Consider the following 23,447-nt stretch of genomic DNA (forward strand, 5'->3'; position numbering starts at 1 on the left):
GTTTATTTAAAAACACATCTGATGATTTAATCTGCTACTTATTTTTTTGAAATAAATCTATTTAACAAGAGGACATTTGTTTTGCATATCTAGTAGTTTATGGGTAAATACTTAAAGGGACACTGTACCCAAAAAAAATATTTTGTAATTCAGAAAGAGCATGCAATTTTAAGCAACTTTCTAATTTACTCCTATTATCAATTTTTCTTCATTCTCTTGCTATCATTATTTGAAAAAGAAGGCATCTAAGCTTTTTTTTTGTTTCAGTACTCTGGACAGCAGTTTTTTATTGGTGGATGAATTTATCCACCAATCAGCAAGGACAACCCAGGTTGTTCACCAAAAATGGGCCGGCATCTAAACTTACATTCTTGCATTTCAAATAAAGATACCAAGAGAATGAAGAAGATTTGATAATAGGAGTAAATTAGAAAGTTGCTTAAAATTTCATGCTCAATCTGAATCACGAAAGAAAAATTTTGGGTACAGTGTCCCTTTAATATTAAATAAAAAGAGAGAAGCGCTCAACCTGGAAATGAACAATAGCATAATAGCTTGTTCTATGGCTAGTTACCACCCAAGAAGCAGCCTCTTTTTGCTCAACATGTGCTTTTCACAGAGAAGAACTTTCCTGAAGCATATCAGTCTGATCCTGACTTCACAATACAGTCCAGCCCCGAAATACCAGGCAATCCTTCTCTGAACGAGAGAAACAGCAAAACCCCAGACGTACGTTTCGGCCTATTGTGGGGCTCGTCAGTGAGGTGCAGCCATATCCCTCTAGGCACACTGAGCAACGGGTCCACGTCTGGATTCCCGCATCACACTTAGGGAGACTTCCCAAAATGTCATAATTTGCATAAATAAAAAGAGAGAAGCGCTCCACCTGGAAATGAACAATAGCATAATAGCTTGTTCTATGGCTAGTTACCACCCAAGAAGCAGCCTCATTTTGCTCAATATGTGCCTTTCACAGAGAAGAACTTTCCTGAAGCATATCAGTCTGATCCTGACTTCACAGTACAGTCCAGCCCCTATTACTATTGTCAGCAAGTTTTGAAAATATGCATAAAAAGGCCTCAAACAGTACAGATGTAAGGTCAGTGTATGGCAGGAGGGACTGATATGGAGATGTGTATGTATAAAATTAAATTTAAGAGTCTTCTTTAATAAACCTGTTTAATACAATGGGGTAGATTTACCAATGTCTGTCCGACATGATACGCTGTAGCGTATCATGTCCGACAGACATCGCTGAATGCCGACAGCAGATCGGGTGGATTGAAGACCGCAGCCTTAGAGGCAGTGGACAAGTTATGGAGCAGCAGTCTTTAGACCGCTGCTTCATAACTGCTATTTCCAGCAAGCCTGAAGGCTCGCACGGAAACAAGCTGAACAAGAGCCATTGGGCCCTTGTTAAATATACCCCAATATGTCAACCGAGCACAATCAGTCCTAAGCCATCTTAAGGAAGGGAAAGAGGGGACAAAATCCCTCAACACTTTCTGCTTCTGCAGCGTTGTCAGCCGCAATGCACATTTATACCACATCCATATTTACAGCGTTGTGATTGGTTAGAAAATGGGCATTTAGTTAGGGGAAAGGGAAGAATCAGTAAAAAGAAAAAACATAAACTCATTCAACAAAACACATCTGCATTATTAATTGTAAAATATATATTGTACCAAAATACCATCAGATATAGGTAGAAATATTATCAATATATTCTGCTATGTGAAGAACATTGGAATGAGAAATATTGATATTTTCATGTTGAGTTAGCACACATGAGAATATACATTTTTGTTTGCACGTTAGTAGGGTGTTAGATTTTTCCACTTTTTTTTCTATTCTAAGTTCAGCTTTTTTTTGCGATCGTCAGGTTATCGTGCAAAAAAAATAGTTTACTAGGGGTCAATTTATTAAGCAGCGGATGTTGCATCAAAGCCCCATCGTTTCAGGTCCGCCTGAAACGGAAGTTAAGAAGCAACGGTCTTAAGACTGCTGCTCCTTAACTTCTCCACCACTTTTTAGGTGGCGGACTGAAATCATCCTTATCCGATCCGATCAGGATGATTTACGGCCCCTGCTAGCAGAATTGCTTGTGCAATGATAAATGCCAACAGCTTATGCTGTCGGCATTTACCGAGGTCGAGCAGACATGATTGGCTGCAACGAATCATGTCCGCTCGACCATTAATAAATCTCCCCTATAATACGAGCACAACCCAACACACGCAAAAAGCTTACTTTTAGCACAGTTAAAGGGCCATAATACCCAAATGTTTAAACACTTGAAAGTGATGCAGCATAGCTGTAAAAAGCTGACTAGAAAATATCACCTGAACATCTCTATGTAAAAAAGAAAGATATTTTACCTCAAAAGTTCCTCAGTATTCACATCCCATTGTAAAGGATTTCTATGCAACAAATCAGTATGTCTGTCCTGGGACATTTGTGCACACTCATCTTTTTTCCCTATTCAGTGTAAGAAAGTTTACTATGAAATCTCATGAGAGTTAAGTGAAATCTCATGAGATCACAGTAAAAGAGTTCATGATCTCAGCACTGTTGATGCTGATTGGCTGCTGTTCATTTCTTCATTTTTTTTTTTTTTACCTGCAGCTGAGCAGCAGCTGAATTATAACTTTTTACACAGAACTTACTCTGCTCAGCTGAGGAAATTGTGAGGTAAAATATCTTCCTTTTTTACATAGTGATATTTTCCTGTCAGCTTTTTACAGTTATACTGCATCAGTTTCAAGTGATTTAGCATATGAGTATTATGTCCCTTTAACATTTAACACGGGAGCGTTAAATATCGCTCCACTTGTACTCTGGCTCTTAATACATTGTAAAACACTTTCATTTAAACTGACAAAAAAATTCCTTTTCATAGAAATGTTTTTGTTTAAGTGGGAAAGATCTACTTTAATACCTGTTATTTATTTACGCCATTTTTATTAGTTAGAAGGCTGCTCTCTGGAAAGTAATCTACAGACGGTGTTTTATTTTTCCTTTCTTCTAACTTATTGCTGGAAAAAGCTAGTGAGATAATTTATATGTATTTTTTTTTCTCTCTTCCTCCACTTATTGCTGGAGAAAGCTAGTGGGATAATATATGTTTTTTTTTCTCTTTATTTTCTTTCCTTTTGAATTATAATTTGTATTATTAGTCTGAAAGGAAGAACTATCAAAGTAGGAGATAGTTTTTAATAATGTATGTTTAACATGTTTTGATTTCCTTTTATTGTGAAAAATAAACAAATAAAAAAAGCTGGATAAAAAAAAATCTTTACAAATTAGGGGGAAATATTTATAATTGGATTATAAGCATATATTTTCACTTTATTGAATTATTAAATGACTGCATTTATCGAAATTAGTATGCGCATAGATAAAATAATAAAACGATTTTATTTTGTGTAATATACATTAATGAGGTAGTTTCAGCCATTCCCCTAATGATGTCAGGAATGGCCAAGGAGACATAAAAAGCTCACGTACCTATTGGCTGATACAGGAATCAATCAACTAGTAAGGGAATTATTGTGTTATCAAAAAGTGTAAATTTAATGCCTTTCCCAGCTGCAGAAAAAAACTTTTTCTACTATGGAGTAGCAGTTTTATTAACCACATGAATTAACCAACAAAGTTTTTCTCACATGCATTTGCTTATTCAGTGCCTCTTTAAAGGGACAGCTCATTCATCTTATTTCTCACGAATGTAAAAAAATCACTGAAAATTAATGCCTGTCTAGAGTATTCTACAAAATTAACACCAAAAATATATACACAAAATAATATATATATAGTTTCCAAAAGATTGAACTTCTTAATAATATTATGTTTGATAAATCTGGTACCAATAGTTTTGAATGGTTAACTGAAAATTACAATATTTTTTTTTTTTTTTTTTTTTTTTTCCCTGCAGCTCTTTTAAACACTTGATTGGAGGCTTAGATGATGTTTCTAACAAGGCTTATGAGGACGCAGAGGCTAAAGCAAAGTAAGTAATAGGAATTAGCTCTTTTTTGTGTGTGTGCAGGGTCATTTTCTGTAATGGGTATGTAGATATGTTATTATATTTTAATTGATGCTTAGAAGAATATCCGTAATTATGTTATTATTTTAAATTTTTACAGCTGTTTATGACAGGATGTAATCTTTCCATCTAATTTATAAATAGGAAAATAAAAAATAAAAGGGATATATATATATACAGTATGTATAGGTGTGTATATATATATATATATATATATATATATATATATATATACTGTATATATCATTAAAATAAACTCATCTTTATGAAGACAAGGGTATCATCATCACCGATTGAACATACTGTTAAATGGAGGGAAAAAAAAGAAAGAAAGTAAACTTATATCCATATGCTGGTTAATTTGTCGAAAAATTAACCGTAGAATCAAAACAAACTTTCCCTCCGTAATTTAATCACTCTTCAAAATGTCATTAATGTCTTAATAACTAACAAGTATGCTTGTGTGTGTGTGCATGTGTATGTATGAGTGTAATGTGTGTGTGTACATGTGTATATATGTGTATATATATGACTGTGTAATGTGTGCTTGCATTTGCGTATGCATGTGTGCATGTGTTTTTAATTGTGTAATGTGTGCATAAATGTTTGCGTTTGCAGTTAAGAATGCATGAGTGCATGTTTATGTTTGTGTGTGTGTATATGTATGCATGTGTGCATGCGCATGTGTATGTATGTGTGTAATGTGTATGTGTGTGTATGTTTGCATATCTTTATATATAATCTGTGCATATGTGTGCGTTTGCAGGTGTGCATATATGTGTACACTACACACACACATATATACAGTATATATATATATATATATATATATATATATATATATATACACACACACACAGTATCTCACAAAAGTGAGTACACCCCTCAAATGTTTGTAAATATTTTTTTATATCTTTTCATGTGACAACACTGAAGAAATGACACTTTGCTACAATGTAAAGTAGTGAGTGTACAGCCTGTATAACAGTGTAAATTTGCTGTCCCCTCAAAACAACTCAACACACAGCCATTAATGTCTAAACCCGTTGGCAACAAAAGTGAGTACACCCCTAAGTGGAAATGTCCAAATTGGGCCCAATTAGCCATTTTACCTCCCCGGTGTCATGTGACTCGTTAGTGTTACAAGGTCTCAGGTGTGAATGGGGAGCAGGTGTGTTAACTTTGGTGTTATCGCTCTCACACTCTCTCACACTGGTCACTGGAAGTTCAACATGGCACCTCCTGGCAAAGAACTCACTGAGGATTTGAAAAAAAGAATTGTTGCTCTACATAAAGATGTCCTAGGCTATAACAAGATTGTCAAGACCCTGAAACTGAGCTGCAGCATGATGGGCAAGACCATACAGCGGTTTTACAGGAAAGGTTCCACTCAGAACGGGCCTCCCCACGGTCGACCAAAGAAGTTGAGTGCACATGCTCAGTGTCATATCCAGAGGTTGTCTTTGGTAAATAGACATATGAGTGCTGCCAGCATTGCTGCAGAGGTTGAAGGGGTGGGGGGTCAGCCTGTCAGTGCTTAGACCATACGCCACACATTGCATCAAATTGGTCTGCATGGCTGTCGTCCCAAAAGGAAGCCTCTTCTAAAGATGATGCACAAGAAAGCCTGCAACAGTTTGCGGAAGGCAAGCAGACTAAGGACATGGATTACTGGAACCATGTCCTGTGGTCCAATGAGACCAAGATAAACTTATTTGGTTCAGATGGTGTCAAGCTTGTGTGGCGGCAACCAGGTGAGAAGTACAAAGACAAGTGTGTCTTGCCTACAGAGAGACTCAAGTGCAATAAATAACACAGACGCTGCTGCTCTTAAAAAAATGCACTTACAATGTTTATTAATAATAAAGCAGGTATAAAACAGTTTTCTCCTTCAAGGTAATTAATCCAAATACTCAGCTGCTCCGGTCTGTTTTCACAGCCTTACAATGTCCGCTCCCTTCTGATGTCCACCGGAACTTTCAGTGTAGGGGAAATCCTTGTTGATGGGGCTACGGTAGCCCTGAGAGTCCAAAAAGCAGAGTGTTCTATTCTTAGAACTACGGCTCCTCTGCAGATCCAAAATTCAGTCCTGTGGTACCTCTACGCGTTTCTTCTGCTATCGTGCAGACTTTCTCAAGAGGATGAAGAGTCTAATGCTGAGTGGATTCAATATCCATCCCAATAAAAACCCTCATAGTAAATCCTATTGGTTGAAATTTCCTCTGTGTAATATGGGTAAGAAATGCTCACTGGGTCCTAGAGACCAAGTTATAAAATGCTACGTTCCTTTTGCACATAACAAATAATGTGTACAGTTAATTACAACACATCTATAGTTAATAAAAGCAAAAGACAAGGGACAATTATTTTGCACAAAAAATTATAACAATAATACAAAACTCCTACCACTAGGTAAAATTTAATAAAGCAAAAAATATATTAAAAGTTGATACAACGTGTGTTAATGCATATACTAAAAATCCCTGCAAACTAAACAATATTCATCTATGTATACTTAATATCTACACATCCAAAATTAGTATATGTTGCAATCCCAAAAAACAAATAATTAACCCAACAAATGTAACAACAATACTCTGATCCTACAACTAGGTTTAATTCGATGAAGCAAATATAATTAAAAATTAAAACAAGATATATTTATGCGCATATCCTTGCAGCTTAAGCAAGATTCATCTCTATATATGATGAGCATTCACAATCTGGAAAACACATTTTTATTCTCTATGTATATATATGTGTATACCTTTCCTACTAAAAAGGAGTGATTTAATCCTAAGTATCCAAGTTGATCTGGAGTATAGAGGGATGGATCTACAAAAATGTGTTTAGAAAATTTGATAGTATGTACACTGTCATCTCTATTTAGGTATCATCCAATTAATTCTATACAATTATTAAAGGTTGTTTAAAATTTATTTAAAAGTTGTTTAAAATGGAAGGGAAAAGAGGAGGAAATAATTATTATATAAACAAGAATTATTAAAGGAACCTTAAGAATATCTAAAAAATGTCAGATTTTTTTATATATTAATTACATAAAAGCTGCTATGTCAATGTCTATGTTTAATCCTTTTGGATGTAAACTATTGAGCTTTTGGATCCAAAAAGTTTCTTGTTTTCTTAGGCTCATCAACCTATTGCTACAACTCTTAGGTACCTAAGAGTTGTAGCAATAGGTTGATGAGCCTAAGAAAACAAGAAACTTTTTGGATCCAAAAGCTCAATAGTTTACATCCAAAAGGATTAAACATAGACATTGACATAGCAGCTTTTATGTAATTAATATATAAAAAAATCTGACATTTTTTAGATATTCTTAAGGTTCCTTTAATAATTCTTGTTTATATAATAATTATTTCCTCCTCTTTTCCCTTCCATTTTAAACAACTTTTAAATAAATTTTAAACAACCTTTAATAATTGTATAGAATTAATTGGATGATACCTAAATAGAGATGACAGTGTACATACTATCAAATTTTCTAAACACATTTTTGTAGATCCATCCCTCTATACTCCAGATCAACTTGGATACTTAGGATTAAATCACTCCTTTTTAGTAGGAAAGGTATACACATATATATACATAGAGAATAAAAATGTGTTTTCCAGATTGTGAATGCTCATCATATATAGAGATGAATCTTGCTTAAGCTGCAAGGATATGCGCATAAATATATCTTGTTTTAATTTTTAATTATATTTGCTTCATCGAATTAAACCTAGTTGTAGGATCAGAGTATTGTTGTTACATTTGTTGGGTTAATTATTTGTTTTTTGGGATTGCAACATATACTAATTTTGGATGTGTAGATATTAAGTATACATAGATGAATATTGTTTAGTTTGCAGGGATTTTTAGTATATGCATTAACACACGTTGTATCAACTTTTAATATATTTTTTGCTTTATTAAATTTTACCTAGTGGTAGGAGTTTTGTATTATTGTTATAATTTTTTGTGCAAAATAATTGTCCCTTGTCTTTTGCTTTTATTAACTATAGATGTGTTGTAATTAACTGTACACATTATTTGTTATGTGCAAAAGGAACGTAGCATTTTATAACTTGGTCTCTAGGACCCAGTGAGCATTTCTTACCCATATTACACAGAGGAAATTTCAACCAATAGGATTTACTATGAGGGTTTTTATTGGGATGGATATTGAATCCACTCAGCATTAGACTCTTCATCCTCTTGAGAAAGTCTGCACGATAGCAGAAGAAACGCGTAGAGGTACCACAGGACTGAATTTTGGATCTGCAGAGGAGCCGTAGTTCTAAGAATAGAACACTCTGCTTTTTGGACTCTCAGGGCTACCGTAGCCCCATCAACAAGGATTTCCCCTACACTGAAAGTTCCGGTGGACATCAGAAGGGAGCGGACATTGTAAGGCTGTGAAAACAGACCGGAGCAGCTGAGTATTTGGATTAATTACCTTGAAGGAGAAAACTGTTTTATACCTGCTTTATTATTAATAAACATTGTAAGTGCATTTTTTTAAGAGCAGCAGCGTCTGTGTTATTTATTGCACTTGAGTCTCTCTTTGCGCTTTTTTCTTTCAGAATTCAAGTTTTTTGCCCTACTTCATTTGGTGTGAAGGATCCATTTGGTTAACAAGCAGCAGAGGACTCTAGTGGTTTATGGACTGACATTTCTTTGGAAAGTGGTAAAACGTTTTTGTTATTCCATTTGTTCTATTTTTAATTTTTATAGTCTTTTAAATATCATATAATTGTATACAGGTTTTTATCTATTTTTTAGAAATTATACATGTGGTTGTAAGAATTGACATTAGTGTTTTTATTATATTTAAAGAGGGTGTTAGCGCCACTGTCATTTATTTTCTGTGTGTGTCTTGCCTACAGTCAAGCATGGTGGTGGGAGTGTCATGGTCTGGGCCTGCATGAGTGCTGCCGGCACTGGGGAGCTACAGTTCATTGAGGGAACCATGAATGCCAACATGTACTGTGACATACTTAAGCAGAGCATGACCCCCTCCCTTCGGAGATTGGGCCGCAGGGCAGTAATCCAACATGATAACGACCCCAAACACACCTCCAAGACGACCATTGCCTTGCTAAAGAAGCTGAGGGTAAAGGTGATGGACTGGCCAAGCATGTCTCCAGACCTAAATCCTATTGAGCATCTGTGGGGTATCCTTAAACGGAAGGTGGGGAGTGCAAGGTCTCTAACATTCACCAGCTCTGTGATGTCATCATGGAGGAGTGGAAGAGGACTCCAGTGGCAACCTGTGAAGCTCTGGTGAACTCCATGCCCAAGAGGGTTAAGGCAGTGCTAGAAATAATGGTGGCCACACAAAATATTGACACTTTGGGATGTACTCACTTTTGTTGCCAACGGTTTAGACATTAATGGCTGTGTGTTGAGTTATTTTAAGGGGACAGCAAATTTACACTGTTAAACAGGCTGTACACTCACTACTTTACATTGTAGCAAAGTGTAATTTCTTCAGTGTTGTTACGTGAAAGATATATATTTATATAAAACATATTTACAAAAATGTGAGGGGTGTACTGACTTTTGTGAGATACTGTATATATATATATATATATATATATATATATATATATATATATATATATATATATATATATATATATATAAAATATATAAAATAAAGGATTTATTACAAGATGATTTAATACCTATTTAGAAAAGATAAGTAGACTAACAATAAAGTTAAGTGTTTTAAACTCAACATTTAATTTATTTGTTTAATTAAGGAAATAAAACAACATTTATTTTACCTGCTTTTGCTAAAAAATGCATTTCAAAATGTCAGAGGGTCTCTGTTTTACTTAAAGGGACATTAAACACTTTGAGATGGTAATATAAAATTATAAATTGCATAGATAAAAAGATGTCTGCAATACACTTTCATTATTTATTTTGTCCTCTTTTACTTCAATTCCATTCTGAAATTGTGAGCTTTTCATTTCCTGTTAGAAATGGAAGTGCAAACCACTGTTATATTCCACACAGTCATTGGCTGCACACTCTAGTGACCTATTTATAACTGTATCTAATTGGCCACATCAGCAAAGGTAACCTAAGTTACAACATGGCTGCTCCCAGTGTTTTATAGACACTAAAACTTTACACTTATTTTCTCAATAATTAAACAGCTAATGAAAATGTAAAAAATACATCCACATGCTATTCTCTGACTAATTTTTTCTTTGAATGCTTCGTTTTAGCTACCGTTTATTTAGTGCTTAATGTCCCTTTTAATATGATAAAATGTCCCTGAACCTGCAATGTTCTAGACATTGATTGGTTAGTTCAGACCACATGCTCATTTACACCTGTTCCTTACTGAGCTAACAAAATGAAAGTTAAATGATTTTAAAACTTGACTGTGACACAGTGCATTGATGTTAATGTCTGCTATAAGTTTAATGCGCCTTTTTAACTTTTGTGATGTAATTGTGTTTTTTATTTTTTCAGCCAGTTCTCCTTCAGAAATACATTTTTTTCTAAGTAGCTCAAGTGAAACACATGAATTTTATTGATTTAAAACTCTCAAATGAGCAGAAAAGATGCAGTCGTGCATAATTTGCTTTGAGATCTTTGAACCAAAGAAAATACATAGGCCTCAGACTTTGAGATATTTTTCTGTTTTCAAGAATTTACTTTAAATCCAGTTTTTCTAAATGCAAAGCAGCAAGTTCTTAATATGAAAGAATAATAAAAATTCTTTATATAGAAAACATACACCTTGGGGCCTATTTAAGAAGGTGCGAGCGGACATGATCCGATATTGCGGATCATGTCCGCTGCACATCGATAAATGCCGACAGCATGCGCTCTTGGCATTTATCATTGCACCAGCAGTTCTTGTGCATTGCGGGTCCTGAGCAGAACATCTACTGTGTGTTTAAACCCTTTGCGAGAGCTAAATACACATAAGACCAGGACCGATAGTCGGAAAATTACATGCTCTAATTATTAGAGCAAGTATTTTGTCAACTATAATGGCCCATTATATAAAATCTTATATCTCTGGATATAAGGAGAGAAGTAAAATTAATTGTGGTTTATCCATGCTTATAGCATCATTTTCATTGCAGGTTAACTGGCTAATATTACTGTGGCATACTTGATTATACTGTACTACTCTTTGGATAAGATTTATCATTTTCCGGATGGACAAGATTCACAGGCAGTGAACCTGTCCACACAGGATCGCAATTTGCAGGCAGCATTTGCTGCCCATATTTTTAAACTCCTCCCCTTTGCTCTTGTTGAACCAATCCTAAAAGAGCAGAGTTGGCAATCAACCCAGTCAAGTCATTTCAGTGTAATCTTTATTCACCACCAATTAAGTTACTGAGATGGTTTAGTAAGCAGTATTTGAAACAGTAAAACTTTGAGATTTTTAATTATGTATAAGTAAAGAAAATTTCAATAGTCAGCAGGACCTATTTCAAGTCCGGAAATTTGGAAAAATGCTACATTTTCAGAGCTAAATTTGCATGAAAGGGGGGCAAAATAAGGAAAAACATCACAAAGTTGTTTCATTATATATTACTAAACATTGTATATACAAATCTCAAGTGGTTTACTGTGCATTAAGAATAGTTATAATGTGGATTGCCCTGGAGTACCCAGTGCCAATATTCAGACTACTTCCAGAATTATGTGTACTGCAGGTTGATAAACTAAGATGTAATCAGCAGTTTACACAACAATAAGGAATTATTCACAGGTCAAGGGACTCTGAACATACTACCATTAGAGAGAAAAAAAAACACACAGATGTTTTTTTGTGATTAGGTAGAGCATTAAATTTTAAACAACATTCTAATTTACTTGTTATATCTAATTTGTTTCATTCTCTTGGTATCCTTTGTTGGAAAGAATACCTAGGTATGCTCCATAACTGCTGATTGGTTGCTGCACATATATGCTTTATGTTATTGGCTCATCCATGTGCATTGGTGCTTCTTGAACAAAGGATACAAAGAGAATAAAGGAAATTAGATACTAAAACTGAATAGGAAAGATGTTTAAGATGTTATTCTCTATCTAAATCATGAAAGAAAATATTTGGATTTTATGTTTTACATTCATTTAAACCCTGCTATTTTTTTTGCACAATTATAAAGTTTTTCAAATCAAGAGCAGTCCAGGGAATTATCTGTGAAAAGCCTGGTGGAATTTATATTTCTAATCTCCTTGGCTGTGGCCAATTAGGTTCAGCTGTAAATGAGCTTGTACTCTGAGCTAACCAATCACTTTAAAGAATGTTGAAGGCCCAGATACATTTCACCATACTAAGGTATAATGGCGACATTGGCTCTCTGGAGTGAGTGTAATAAGCACAATTTTCAGAGGTATTTTATAGCAACTGAAGGTGCAATAAATAATGAATGTTCAGTATATTGCAATGTTTTTGTTTTTTTCCCCTTAAAGGGACCCTATATCCATTTTTTTTTATTTCATGATTCAGATAGCGCATGCAATTTTAAGCAACTTTATAATTTACTCCTATTATCAATTTATTTTTGTTCTCTTGCTATCTTTATTTAAAAAGCAGAAATGTAAAGCTTAAGAACCAGCCCATTTTTGGTTCAGAACCTCAATTACACTGGCTTATTGATTGGCTTAATGTAGTCACCAATAAGCAAGCTCTATCCAGGCTGCTGAACTTAAAATGGACTGGCTCATAAGCTTTACGTTCCTGCTTTTTAAATAAAGATAGCAAAAGAACGAAGAAAGATTCATAATAGGAGTAAATTAGAAAGTTGCTTAAAATTGCATGCTCTGTCTGAATCATGAAAGAAAAAAATTGGGTTTAGTATCCTTTTAATTAAAGACTTAGGGGCAAATTTACTATGCCCCGAATGGGGTCAACTCGCCTTGTTTTCGCGCCGGAAACATCAGTTAAAAAACAGCGGTCTTAAGACCGCTGCTCCTTAATTGGATCCGCCGCCCTCTGAGCGGCGTACAGCAATCAACCCGATCAGGTTGATTGACACCCCCTGCTATGCAGGGGGCGGCATTGCACAAGCAGTTCACTAGAACTGCTTGTGCAATGCTGAATGCTGACAGCGTATGCTGTCCGCATTCAGCGACGTCTCGTGTACTTGATATATTGCAGCGTATCATGTCCGCCAGACATTGTTGAATCTGCCCCTTAGAATTAAATGTTGAGTTTAGTTACAAAGTACTTACTGTCCCTTTAATCTCCATTTAAGGAGTGGCAAGGTTTTATAACAGGACAGGGTTTAAGGCACAGACCTTTTAGTAACAATATCCAGTGAAATCACTGCCCAAAAGAATGAACACAGTTATTAGTAAAATGTAACTTGCTGTAGTATGTCTCTCACCATAAGCTGGGTGCTCTCTGTCTATCTTTCTCAAGTATGAACGATGCTGCAATTAGCTAAGATTACTGAATGAAAGCTGATAGTGGCTATATGACCTATATAAAGGTAACTAAACACATAAATCAGGACTATGCTGTATAACAGACAATTTAAATGATAAACAAACAGTACTTGAACTAGACATAAAAGACTTAGCAATTGCTGCCCTCTTCTGGTTTTCTAGAGACACTTCCAGTATGAATACAAAGCACAAATGTACTGTATACTGTATTATATAGATACACATACAGAGAACGGCTATCTGTCTGTCTATCTATATCTATCTATCTATCTATCTATCTATCTATCTATCTATCTATCTATCTATCTATCTATCTATCTATGCAGTTAAAAATAGAAGCAAAATGGAAGATTTAGTTACAGCATTTGGCCAAATGGTGATAGTCCCAGGACTGCATCAGGTCTCTTTTTTTCCCTTGGGTGCCGTCCTAACCTACAGCGAAACATGCTAGCTTTCAAACAAACTGAGATACAAAAGGGTGACACAGGGCTTTGGGATTTTCCTATTTACATATAAAATATATATTGTATGTATGCATGTGTGTATGTATGTGTGTGTGTGTATATATATATATATATATATATATATATATATATATATATATATATATATAAACACAAATTCCTTTCTTTTACTATCTTCAAAAGGGTAAATACAAAGTCAAAGTTACCCCCTTCCTACTCCATGAGGCCCATTTATCAAGCTCCGAATGGAGCTTGAGGGCCCGTGTTTCTGACGAATCTTCAGACTCGCCAGAAACAGCAGTTGTGAAGAAGGTCTAAAGACTGTTTCTCCATAACTCTGTCCGCCTGCTCTGATGAGTACGATCGGGTTGATTGACACCCCCCTGCTGGCAGCTGATTGGCCGCGAGTCTGCTGGGGGCGGAGTTGCATTAGCAGCTCACAAGAGCTGCTGGTGCAATGCTGAATACAAAGAGCGTATTGCTCTCCGCATTCAGCGAGGTCTGTCGGAGTGCGGATCAGGTCCGACAGACCTTTGTTAAATAGGCCTCATTATATGGATATGGCCAGTGATTGGATCATACACATATATGCCATCTTCTGATTGGCAAATACTTAATGTACATTATATACCTCTTGTATTTGTGTAAAAATGGGCATGTGCGTTCCGCAGTTTCGTTAGTTGCCGAATGTGGAAAAAGGCAGCCACTCACAGCATTCAGAGCCTCATTTCTTCTTGTAAAAGTGCAATGAACTAAGATCAGGATTTGCACAGATCTTAGTGTGTTGCACTTTCAAAGAAAGAGGCTCCGTAAAGAACTAAATGCTGAATGTATAGGTCTAGTTAACAATGTGCTTTTCCCACACTTGAAATTTCTAAATAGGTAAGAAAAAATTCTAAATTTGTAACTTACAGTTTTAAAATGCTGCAAATCGCCTAAACAAGCTATGTGATTTGTAGTATTTGCTTTTTGGTTCAATAGGGAGCGTGAAACAAATGCAATTTTTACACAAAAGCAAGACGTGTTTAATGTCCTTTCAGTAAAAGATATTAATTTGTTTACTGTTCCTTGTAGAATATCTCAGGGTGAGAGGCAAACTCAGAATGACATTTTACCAACTGTCAGGCATGCATCTAAACAAATAAAACTTACAGGGAATAATAACTATAACAAAATGCCGTATATATATATATATATATAAAAGGAAGAAACCGCTGTCCTGAAATGTCACATACTTTTCAATAAAGAAGTGTTTGAAGAATCCAGTGAGTGCGGATACAATAACTTTTAGTTTTATATTAATAAGTTGGTTACTGTGGATCCTGTGTTGTCTTGCTAAAGGCTTTCCTGAAAGCTAAAAACGTCAACTTTTTTTATGGATACCTAAGTGTTTATAATGAACACCTGAGAGTGCTTTCTGGGGGACACAGAAAATTGGAAGGAGCTTATCACCATTTTGTGGGTGGGGATGTGTTGGAGGGGAGGGATCATACGTACTTAGTGGGTGGGATTGTGGGTGGTTCTGGGTGGTTCGGTGGGTGTGTCCTAACAGATTGTGGGTGTTTCTAGGTGGTCTGTGGGTGGGGCTAAGGGAAATTCTGTAAAGAGTGACATAGCTCAGAATCAGGTACTGTCCCTCTCAAATAGGGACAGTTGGGAGGTATATATATATATTTATATATATATATATTTTTTATTTATTTATTTCTTTTCTTATGTATGAAAAAAGAAAAAAAGATTCTCATTTGGATTTTGAAACTAACAGGAAGTGATTTAATGCACCTAATACTTTGTATTGAATATTCCAGCTGTTGCTATGATCCGTGCATTTAATGTTCTAAATACTCTTGTTTTTTTACCTATACAAGAGCAATTATCTCAATAATAGAACTTGAAGTTATATAGTAAATCACCAGTATGCATTTCATTTAATAGTGTTATAACTTTCTCATGACAACACCTAATTGGCTTTATTCAACATTTTTTAATGACTCAATTAGACTGCACTAGGCAACAGTTTCACTATGTGTGAAATGGGGGGGGGGGGGCATTTCTCCTTATTATAAATGTAAATATATATGTATTTGTGTTAGGGATGCCATCTATAGTTCAGGCCCAACCTGAACGCTCTTGCGCCGTGCAAATTGGTTTTGCTGTGTACACACTATGTACGTATAATAGCACAAAACACAAACTTGCACATAAATATTCACACTCTTACACACTCTCTATCTTGCACACTCACACACACACATACTCTCTATTTCTTCTATAAGATACAATGAGTCCACGGATTCATCCTTTACTTCTGGGATATTATCATCCTGCTAACAGGAAGTGGCAAAGAGCACCACAGCAGGGCTGTCTATATAGCCCCTCCCTTGACTCCACCCCCCAGTCATTCTCTTTGCCTACTCTAAGTAATAGGAAGGGTAAAGTGAAAGAAGTGATAAAATGTCTCGCCTTATCTTGTTTTCCATTCTGATGAGGTGGTTTTGCGTGCCAAACCTGGATTCCTTCCTAAGGTTGTTACTAATAAGAATATTAATCAGGAAATTGTTGTTCCTTCTCTGTGTCCTAATCCTTCTTCTAAGATGGAGCGTCTGTTACACAACTTGGACGTGGTTCGTGCTTTGAAGTTTTACTTGCAAGCAACCAAAGATTTCCGTCAAACATCTTCTCTGTTTGTTGTCTATTCTGGAAAACGTAGAGGTCAAAAAGCTACGGCTACCTCTCTTTCTTTTTGGCTGAAAAATATCATCCGTTTGGCATACAAGACTGCTGGACAGCAGCCTCCTGAAAGGATTACAGCTCACTCTACTAGAGCGGTGGCTTCCACATGGGCTTTTAAAAATGATGCTTCTGTTGAACAGATTTGTAAGGCTGCGACTTGGTCTTCACTTCATACTTTTTCCAAATTTTCCAAATTTGATACTTTTGCTTCTTCGGAGGCTGTTTTTGGGAGAAAAGTTCTTCAAGCAGTGGTACCTTCTGTTTAGGCATCTGTCTTGTCCCTCCCGTTCATCCGTGTCCTGTAGCTTTGGTATTGTATCCCACAAGTAATGGATGAATCAGTGGACTCGTCGTATCTTATAGAAGAAAAGTAAATTTATGCTTACCTGATAAATTGATTTAATCTATGATACGACGAGTCCACGGCCCGCCCTGTCAATTTAAGACAGATTATATTTTTTGATTTAAAACTTCAGTAACCTCTGCACCTTTTAGTTTCTCCTTTTTCTTCCTATACCTTCGGTCGAATAACTGGGGGGTGGGGTCAAGGGTGGAGCTATATAGACAGCTCTGCTGTGGTGCTCTTTGCCACTTCCTGTTAGCAGGAGGATAATATCCCACAAGTAAAGGATGAATCCGTGGACTCGTATCATAGAAGAAATCAATTTATCAGGTAAGCATAAATTTACTTTTTGAACACTAACACACACACACGCACAAACGTACTCTCACACACACTCTCTCTCTCACACACACACTAACACACACTAACTCACACACATTCTCTCTCTCAAACACACAAATACATGCACTCTTTCACACACAGACTCACACACACTGACAAGCACAAAGACACACACACTCTCACACACAAAAACAGTCATACAGACACACTCCCACATAAAGACACACAGACACGCAAGAGAGAAATAACTATAGGCGTGTGCAATATGTTGCAAATGCACAATGTCATATTTTTTGTCTGTGGCTGTTTCCCACCAAACCCGGACATTTGCGTGGTCTGACTCAGCTTCAAACCCAGACACATAAATGGAAACCCAAACTATTTGGGTCATTCACGGACAAGTGGCAACCCTAATTTGTTTATACTTGCATGTATATGTGTTTTTTTAAAGGAGATTAAATTATTATTTGTATGTTTTTGTTTTTTTAACAAGAATAATTTCAAGGAATGTTTAAATACTTTCATTTTGACAGCACCTTTGATATCAGGAATTCAGTATACAAGTTGTACTTTACACCACCTGGTGCTCAAAATGGGAGAAACAGTCGGGTTAGTGACAGGTAGCTCCAAAATATTTTCTATACGGGCCACTATTGCAATGTAGAGACACAGGGGCTGATTTATCAATGTTTGGCGGACATGATCCACTGTAGCGAAGTTTTAGTCTGAAATTCTCGGTCCTTAAGGGGTTAATAATATTTAGCTTTTGAGTTCCCACAAAAGGCGGAGAAACAAAGTGTCTAGTACTTAAAATGTCTACATTTATAAACACAGGAGAACTTCAGCCTATTATTTGTGCTGGTCATTCCAATCTAAAGCACCAGTGTGCCTTTTAATGTTCCATCTCGCATGCTATACATTTTATATCACAAGCACTGACATAATACCAATTATTAGCTTTTTAGCCTTTTTAATATGTAGCATGAATATGATTTATTGCAGTGCCAGGGTCTCTATGCATAACTGTTTAACTCATTTGCTGTTTGAATGCATTCTTTGTCATATGTTCAAATTTCATTATGTATCGAGGTTGTAAATATTTTCCTAGTTAGTATTTTAGTTTTATTGTGTAGCCAAATATATTTTGTTTTGTACAAGTTGATTGCTGCTATAATAGAAAGTGATAGTGATTCAGTGTCTGTTTATATTTCTATAGCAAAAGAGTTCTGAAATGATTGTGCTCAAGGGCCAATGCTAGACAACAGTATAATTCAGCAAGCACTAGGTGCCAATTAAAATGATGCAAATATTTACATTATAGCCTAATATACTCAGCACTCACTGACCCTTAGAATAATGAGTGAGTTGAACTTTAGCTCAGCCATATCCAGTTTTCTCTTATAAATAGAGCCCGACTGTCAGGCTGTGGTTGGAGGAACCTTTTATTCCTGTTCTGAGAAAAAGAGAATAATAAAATATTTGTAAGCAGTTTTATTTAGTTTCAATTTATTATTTGTAAAAAAAAAATTAATCAGAGTTTAATTTGACTAATGGACTTGGGGAGCTTAGGAATTAGAGTGAAGTTGGATTCACATGTGGGGGGTGTACGCTGGGGATATATATTTTAAGGAGGGAATAAATTTTAGGGACCTTGTACTAAATGTTACTGCAGTTAGGGGTATTTGCAATTGGTGAGCTAAGGGTTGACTATGGTTAGGGTTTTTTGGACAGAGGATCTTGGGGTTTCGGTTAAGAGTTAATTGTGGTGGGTGGTCTCAGGTGTGCCCCAGATAGAGTTAATTTAGCTGTGGGATTGGAGGGGTTACAGTTACAGTAAACTGAGATTGTGAGTCTCAAGGGTGATTAGTTATCATTTTTATTTTTCCTTTAGGGGTCATAAAATATTTAAAACAAGATTGTACAACTCCTGTAGTCATGTTTAAGGGGATACAATGGGAAGGGACAGCACACAGCTTTATAGAGATGACCATAAGATATGGTCACTACATTGCTGTATTAGAGGACATTAGCTGACTCAAACTGTCACTTACGGCTGTCTCTACTATTTTAGGCATCAGGTGTCCTTTATTCAATATGACTTCTGTGCACCTATCAGACCTGTGGCTTTGCAGCCTGTACAAATCAGATCTCAGATGGGACTTTAGGACTTAAATTTTAAAACCCTGTTTAGAGATTTAGCTTTTTGGCCTCTTTAGGAAGTATGGGCCAAAGCACAAGATTTACACAAAATAAATATGTATTTAATGTCGCTTTCAGGGTCCAGGATTTTTTTTACATATATTTTATTGGGCAGCCAATTTATAAAAAAAACTCTTTAACTTTATATTGTTTGTAAATGATCTTACATATACTGCAAAACTGCTCACTTTTTATTTGCAATACAAGACTGCTGCAGATTGCAGTGCAATGTGATGCAAGTCTCTCTCTCTCTGGCATGCAGTGGGTTAATAAACCACACCCTTTATAGCTAGCTAGACATTGGACGTCTGCCCTCAGGCCAAAGAGAACTTGCCAGTCCAAGACATTCCTGTAATATGCATTTTTTATTAGAGCCGCTTCCTAACATAAGATCATTTTTTCTATAGCGGTATGTAATACTGTGTATTAGGGATAATAAAAAACTAATTGACATTAAACACTAAACCCAGATTTTTTCCTTTCACGATTCAGATAGAGCATGCAATTTTAAGCAACTTTCTAATTTACTCCTATTATCAATTTTTCTTTGCTCTCTTACTATCTTTATTTGAAAGCAGGAATCTAAGATAAGGAGCCGGCCCATTTTTGGTTCAGCACCCTGGATAGCGCTAACTTATTAGTGGCTACATTTAGTCACCAATCAGCAAGCCCAACCCTGCTGTTGAACCAAAAAATGGGCCGGTTCCTAAGCTTACATTCGAAGAAAAATTGATAAAAGGAGTAAATTAGAAAGTTGCTTAAAATTGCCTTCTCCATCTGAATCATAAAAGAAAAAAATGTGGGTTTAGTATCCCTTTAAACTAAATAACATGTATATGAAATAGCGCTGTTTTAACATGTTTTCTTTACACACAAGGGAACCTTCTAGTAATATTTGAGCCTGACCCCATTCATACTAATGGCCAAACCACAAACTCCTAGGTAATTCTCTTCTGCATGAAGGATTTGTATAGCAAACCTCCAATGTAAATATCAGCCCCTATGGGCACAGTGGGTTAAGGGTCCACATCTGATTGCCCCCACCACCATTAGGGACAGAATTTCCCCATGGTGCACACCCAGCTTTCAGATCACTTGTGCCTTTTATAGATGAAAACTTCCTGTATAAAGCGATTTCTGCTATAACGTAATGTATGTCTTCCTGTAATATATGAAATAGCAAAGTAAAAATAACACAGCCTATAAGAATCACAGGGTTAGGAGAAACTGGTAGAAATTTACTGAAGAAAATGTGAGTGCAGTGTGTTGTTACCTACAGCTATATACAGTATTGCATTCAGTGTTAAAAAAAGTTTGTGAGAATAAAATATTTTTATTGTCTTGATATAGTCGAATTAAAGATTTTTTGGAAACAAGACATTAGATATGTGCATGATCGAAAAATTTGTTTAGTTTCGGATCGATTCGAATTCGGAAAACTTCGAATTAATTCATTTCGGATTCAAAAAATGTCGGCTGGATTCGGTTCGGAAATTCGGAATTTCGGTATGTATGTTGTGTATTAGACTAGTATTATGTACTGTATATTAGGTGTAACCCATAGCAGAGTGATATAACCTAATGTTCTGTACAATACTAGTGTAATCCATGGCCATCCAAATTTACCGATTAAATCCGAACTAATTTGGATTTATTCAGTAAATTTGGCAGTATTTTAATCCGGAAATTCGGATCGATCCGAATCTCCGAATTTTCCGAATTTCCAAATTTCCAAATCGATCCGAAATGAATTGCACATGTCTACAAGACATAAGCACACACCACGTTACTGTACATGACAACCTGTACTGTATTGTTTAGTACAGCATTTATTACTGTATTTATAACTTTTTTTTTAACTGTGTTTAGTGCAAAACTTAGAACATTTAAAGGGACAGTCAAGTCAAAATTAAGCTTTGATGATTTAGATAGAGCACACAATTTTTAGCAATTTTCTAATTCACTTCTATTATCTAAATGTGCACATTTTGTTTATTTGTACACTTTCTGAGGCACCAGCTCCTATTGAGCATGTGCAAGATTCACAGACTATACGTATATGCATTCTGTGATTGGCTGATGGCTGTCATATGGTACAGTGAGATGAAAAAATAGAACTAACTTTAAAAATTGTCAGAAAAAAAATCTACTTTGCTTTTGTATTGTCTTTTTATTATGAATTTACTGATTATGCAGTTCTACTGTGTTTAGTGGTCCTTTAACAACCTGCAACATTTAAGAGATGTATTTCTGTGGTACATCATCACTATTATCAACAGCAACAACAGCAGATGTTGAACTTAGAGAAGCAGTTGGAGAATTTGCATAAAATGAAATTATGCCTGAGGTGGATGGCTCAGGCTTATTTGTGGATTTCACAGACTCACTGGCTGATGACTCAGGCTCATTGGAGGATGACTTGGGTTCACTGGTGGATGACTCAGGTTCATTGGTGGATGAATCAGGTTCATTGGTTGAATGAATCAGGTTCATTGGTTGGATGAATCAGGTTCATTGGTTGAATGAATCAGGTTCATTGGTTGGATGAATCAGGTTCATTGGTTGGATGAATTAGGTTCATTTGGTGGATGAATCAGGTCCATTGGTGGATGAATCAGGTTAATTGGTTGGATGAATCTTGGATGAATCAGGTTCATTGGTTGGATGAATCAGGTTCTTTGATTGGATTACTCAGGTTCATTGGTGGATGACTCAGGTTCATTGGTGGATGAATCTGGTTCATTGGTTGGATGAATCAGGTTCATTGGTGGATGAATGAGGTTCATTGGTGGATGACTCTGGTTCATTGGTGGATGAATCAGGTTCATTGGTTACATGAATCAGGTTCATTGTTGGATGACTCAGGCTTATTATCTTCTTTTTTGTGTGTTTTCCATTGGCTTGAAAAAGATATCCATTTTTTTTGTTTTGTCATTTTCCTTATTTTATAAAGAAGTTGCTTATAAGGCTCTAAATATGACCTTATGCCACAAAGTGCAATCCTGCTACGTTCTGCATTATAATCATTTTCTTCTATTCACTGGAGCTGTTTCTCAATCACAATTAAAGCAGAAGATAACTGAGAGGTTGAAAGCTTTTGTGGGACTGCTTGCTGTGATTCTTCTGCACTTGTCTCTCAGCAACAAGTTGTTGCAGTTCTTTTGTGGAAAGATCCTCTGCATGGGACTGCAGAAGCCCTTTAACATCCTCACTCTCAACTTTTTCAAATCCCACTTCCTTTGCCAGAGCCACGCATGTTTCTAAGATTTTGGAGAGCTCTTCTGAAAGGTCAAAGACTTTACCATGCTGAATTAAATCAGGAAGAGGTTTACACCACATACCACGCAAGCAGTCTTTTGTGGCATCATGCCAGGCCTCCACTATAATATCAATTACAAGCTTGATGTTGAATCACTTCCAGAATTCAAGAACTGTTTAAACATTATCACCCTCAGTAGCTGCAATTAAAATCTTGAATGTTCTTCTTAAATAATATGCTTTAAAGGCTGCAATCACACCTTGGTCAAGGGGCTGCATTATAGAGGTTGTTTTAGGAGGTAGAAAGATAACTTTGATATGTGGTAAAAGCTCAACAACTGTTGTAGGATTTCTTGGAATCTTCAAAACCAAATTTTTCTACGTGCAATATTTTTCTTAAACAGTTTGGAAAACTTCACAAAGAAGATCAAGTAAAGATCTGCCCTGTCATCCAACCTTTCTTACTTGACCTAAAATAGACTCCAAAACTAGATTTCACAATTTATTTTATAGCTCTGGGGTTACCAGTGATAAATCACAATAGACTTAAACTTTAAGTCTCAACTGGCATTTGCACCCAGCATCAGTCAGTCTATCTTTTGCAGCCTTAAACCCTGGTGCT

The 23,447-nt window shown here is 35.9% G+C and overlaps 1 protein-coding gene across 3 annotated transcripts in view; it reads left to right on the forward strand.

Annotated features, from left to right (window-relative positions):
* PRKG1 (protein kinase cGMP-dependent 1) overlaps positions 1-23,447 on the forward strand; it is a 1,360,211-nt gene that overhangs the window by 1,250,354 nt on the left and 86,410 nt on the right. For all 3 annotated transcript variants that reach the window (XM_053692228.1, XM_053692227.1, XM_053692229.1), the window contains one exon: positions 3,935-4,009. In XM_053692228.1, coding sequence (XP_053548203.1) covers positions 3,935-4,009 — 75 coding nt within the window. The remainder of the gene's footprint in view (positions 1-3,934; positions 4,010-23,447) is intronic.

This window comes from Bombina bombina, chromosome 9 (genome assembly GCF_027579735.1).
Source record: "Bombina bombina isolate aBomBom1 chromosome 9, aBomBom1.pri, whole genome shotgun sequence".
NCBI classification, from domain to species: domain Eukaryota; kingdom Metazoa; phylum Chordata; class Amphibia; order Anura; family Bombinatoridae; genus Bombina; species Bombina bombina.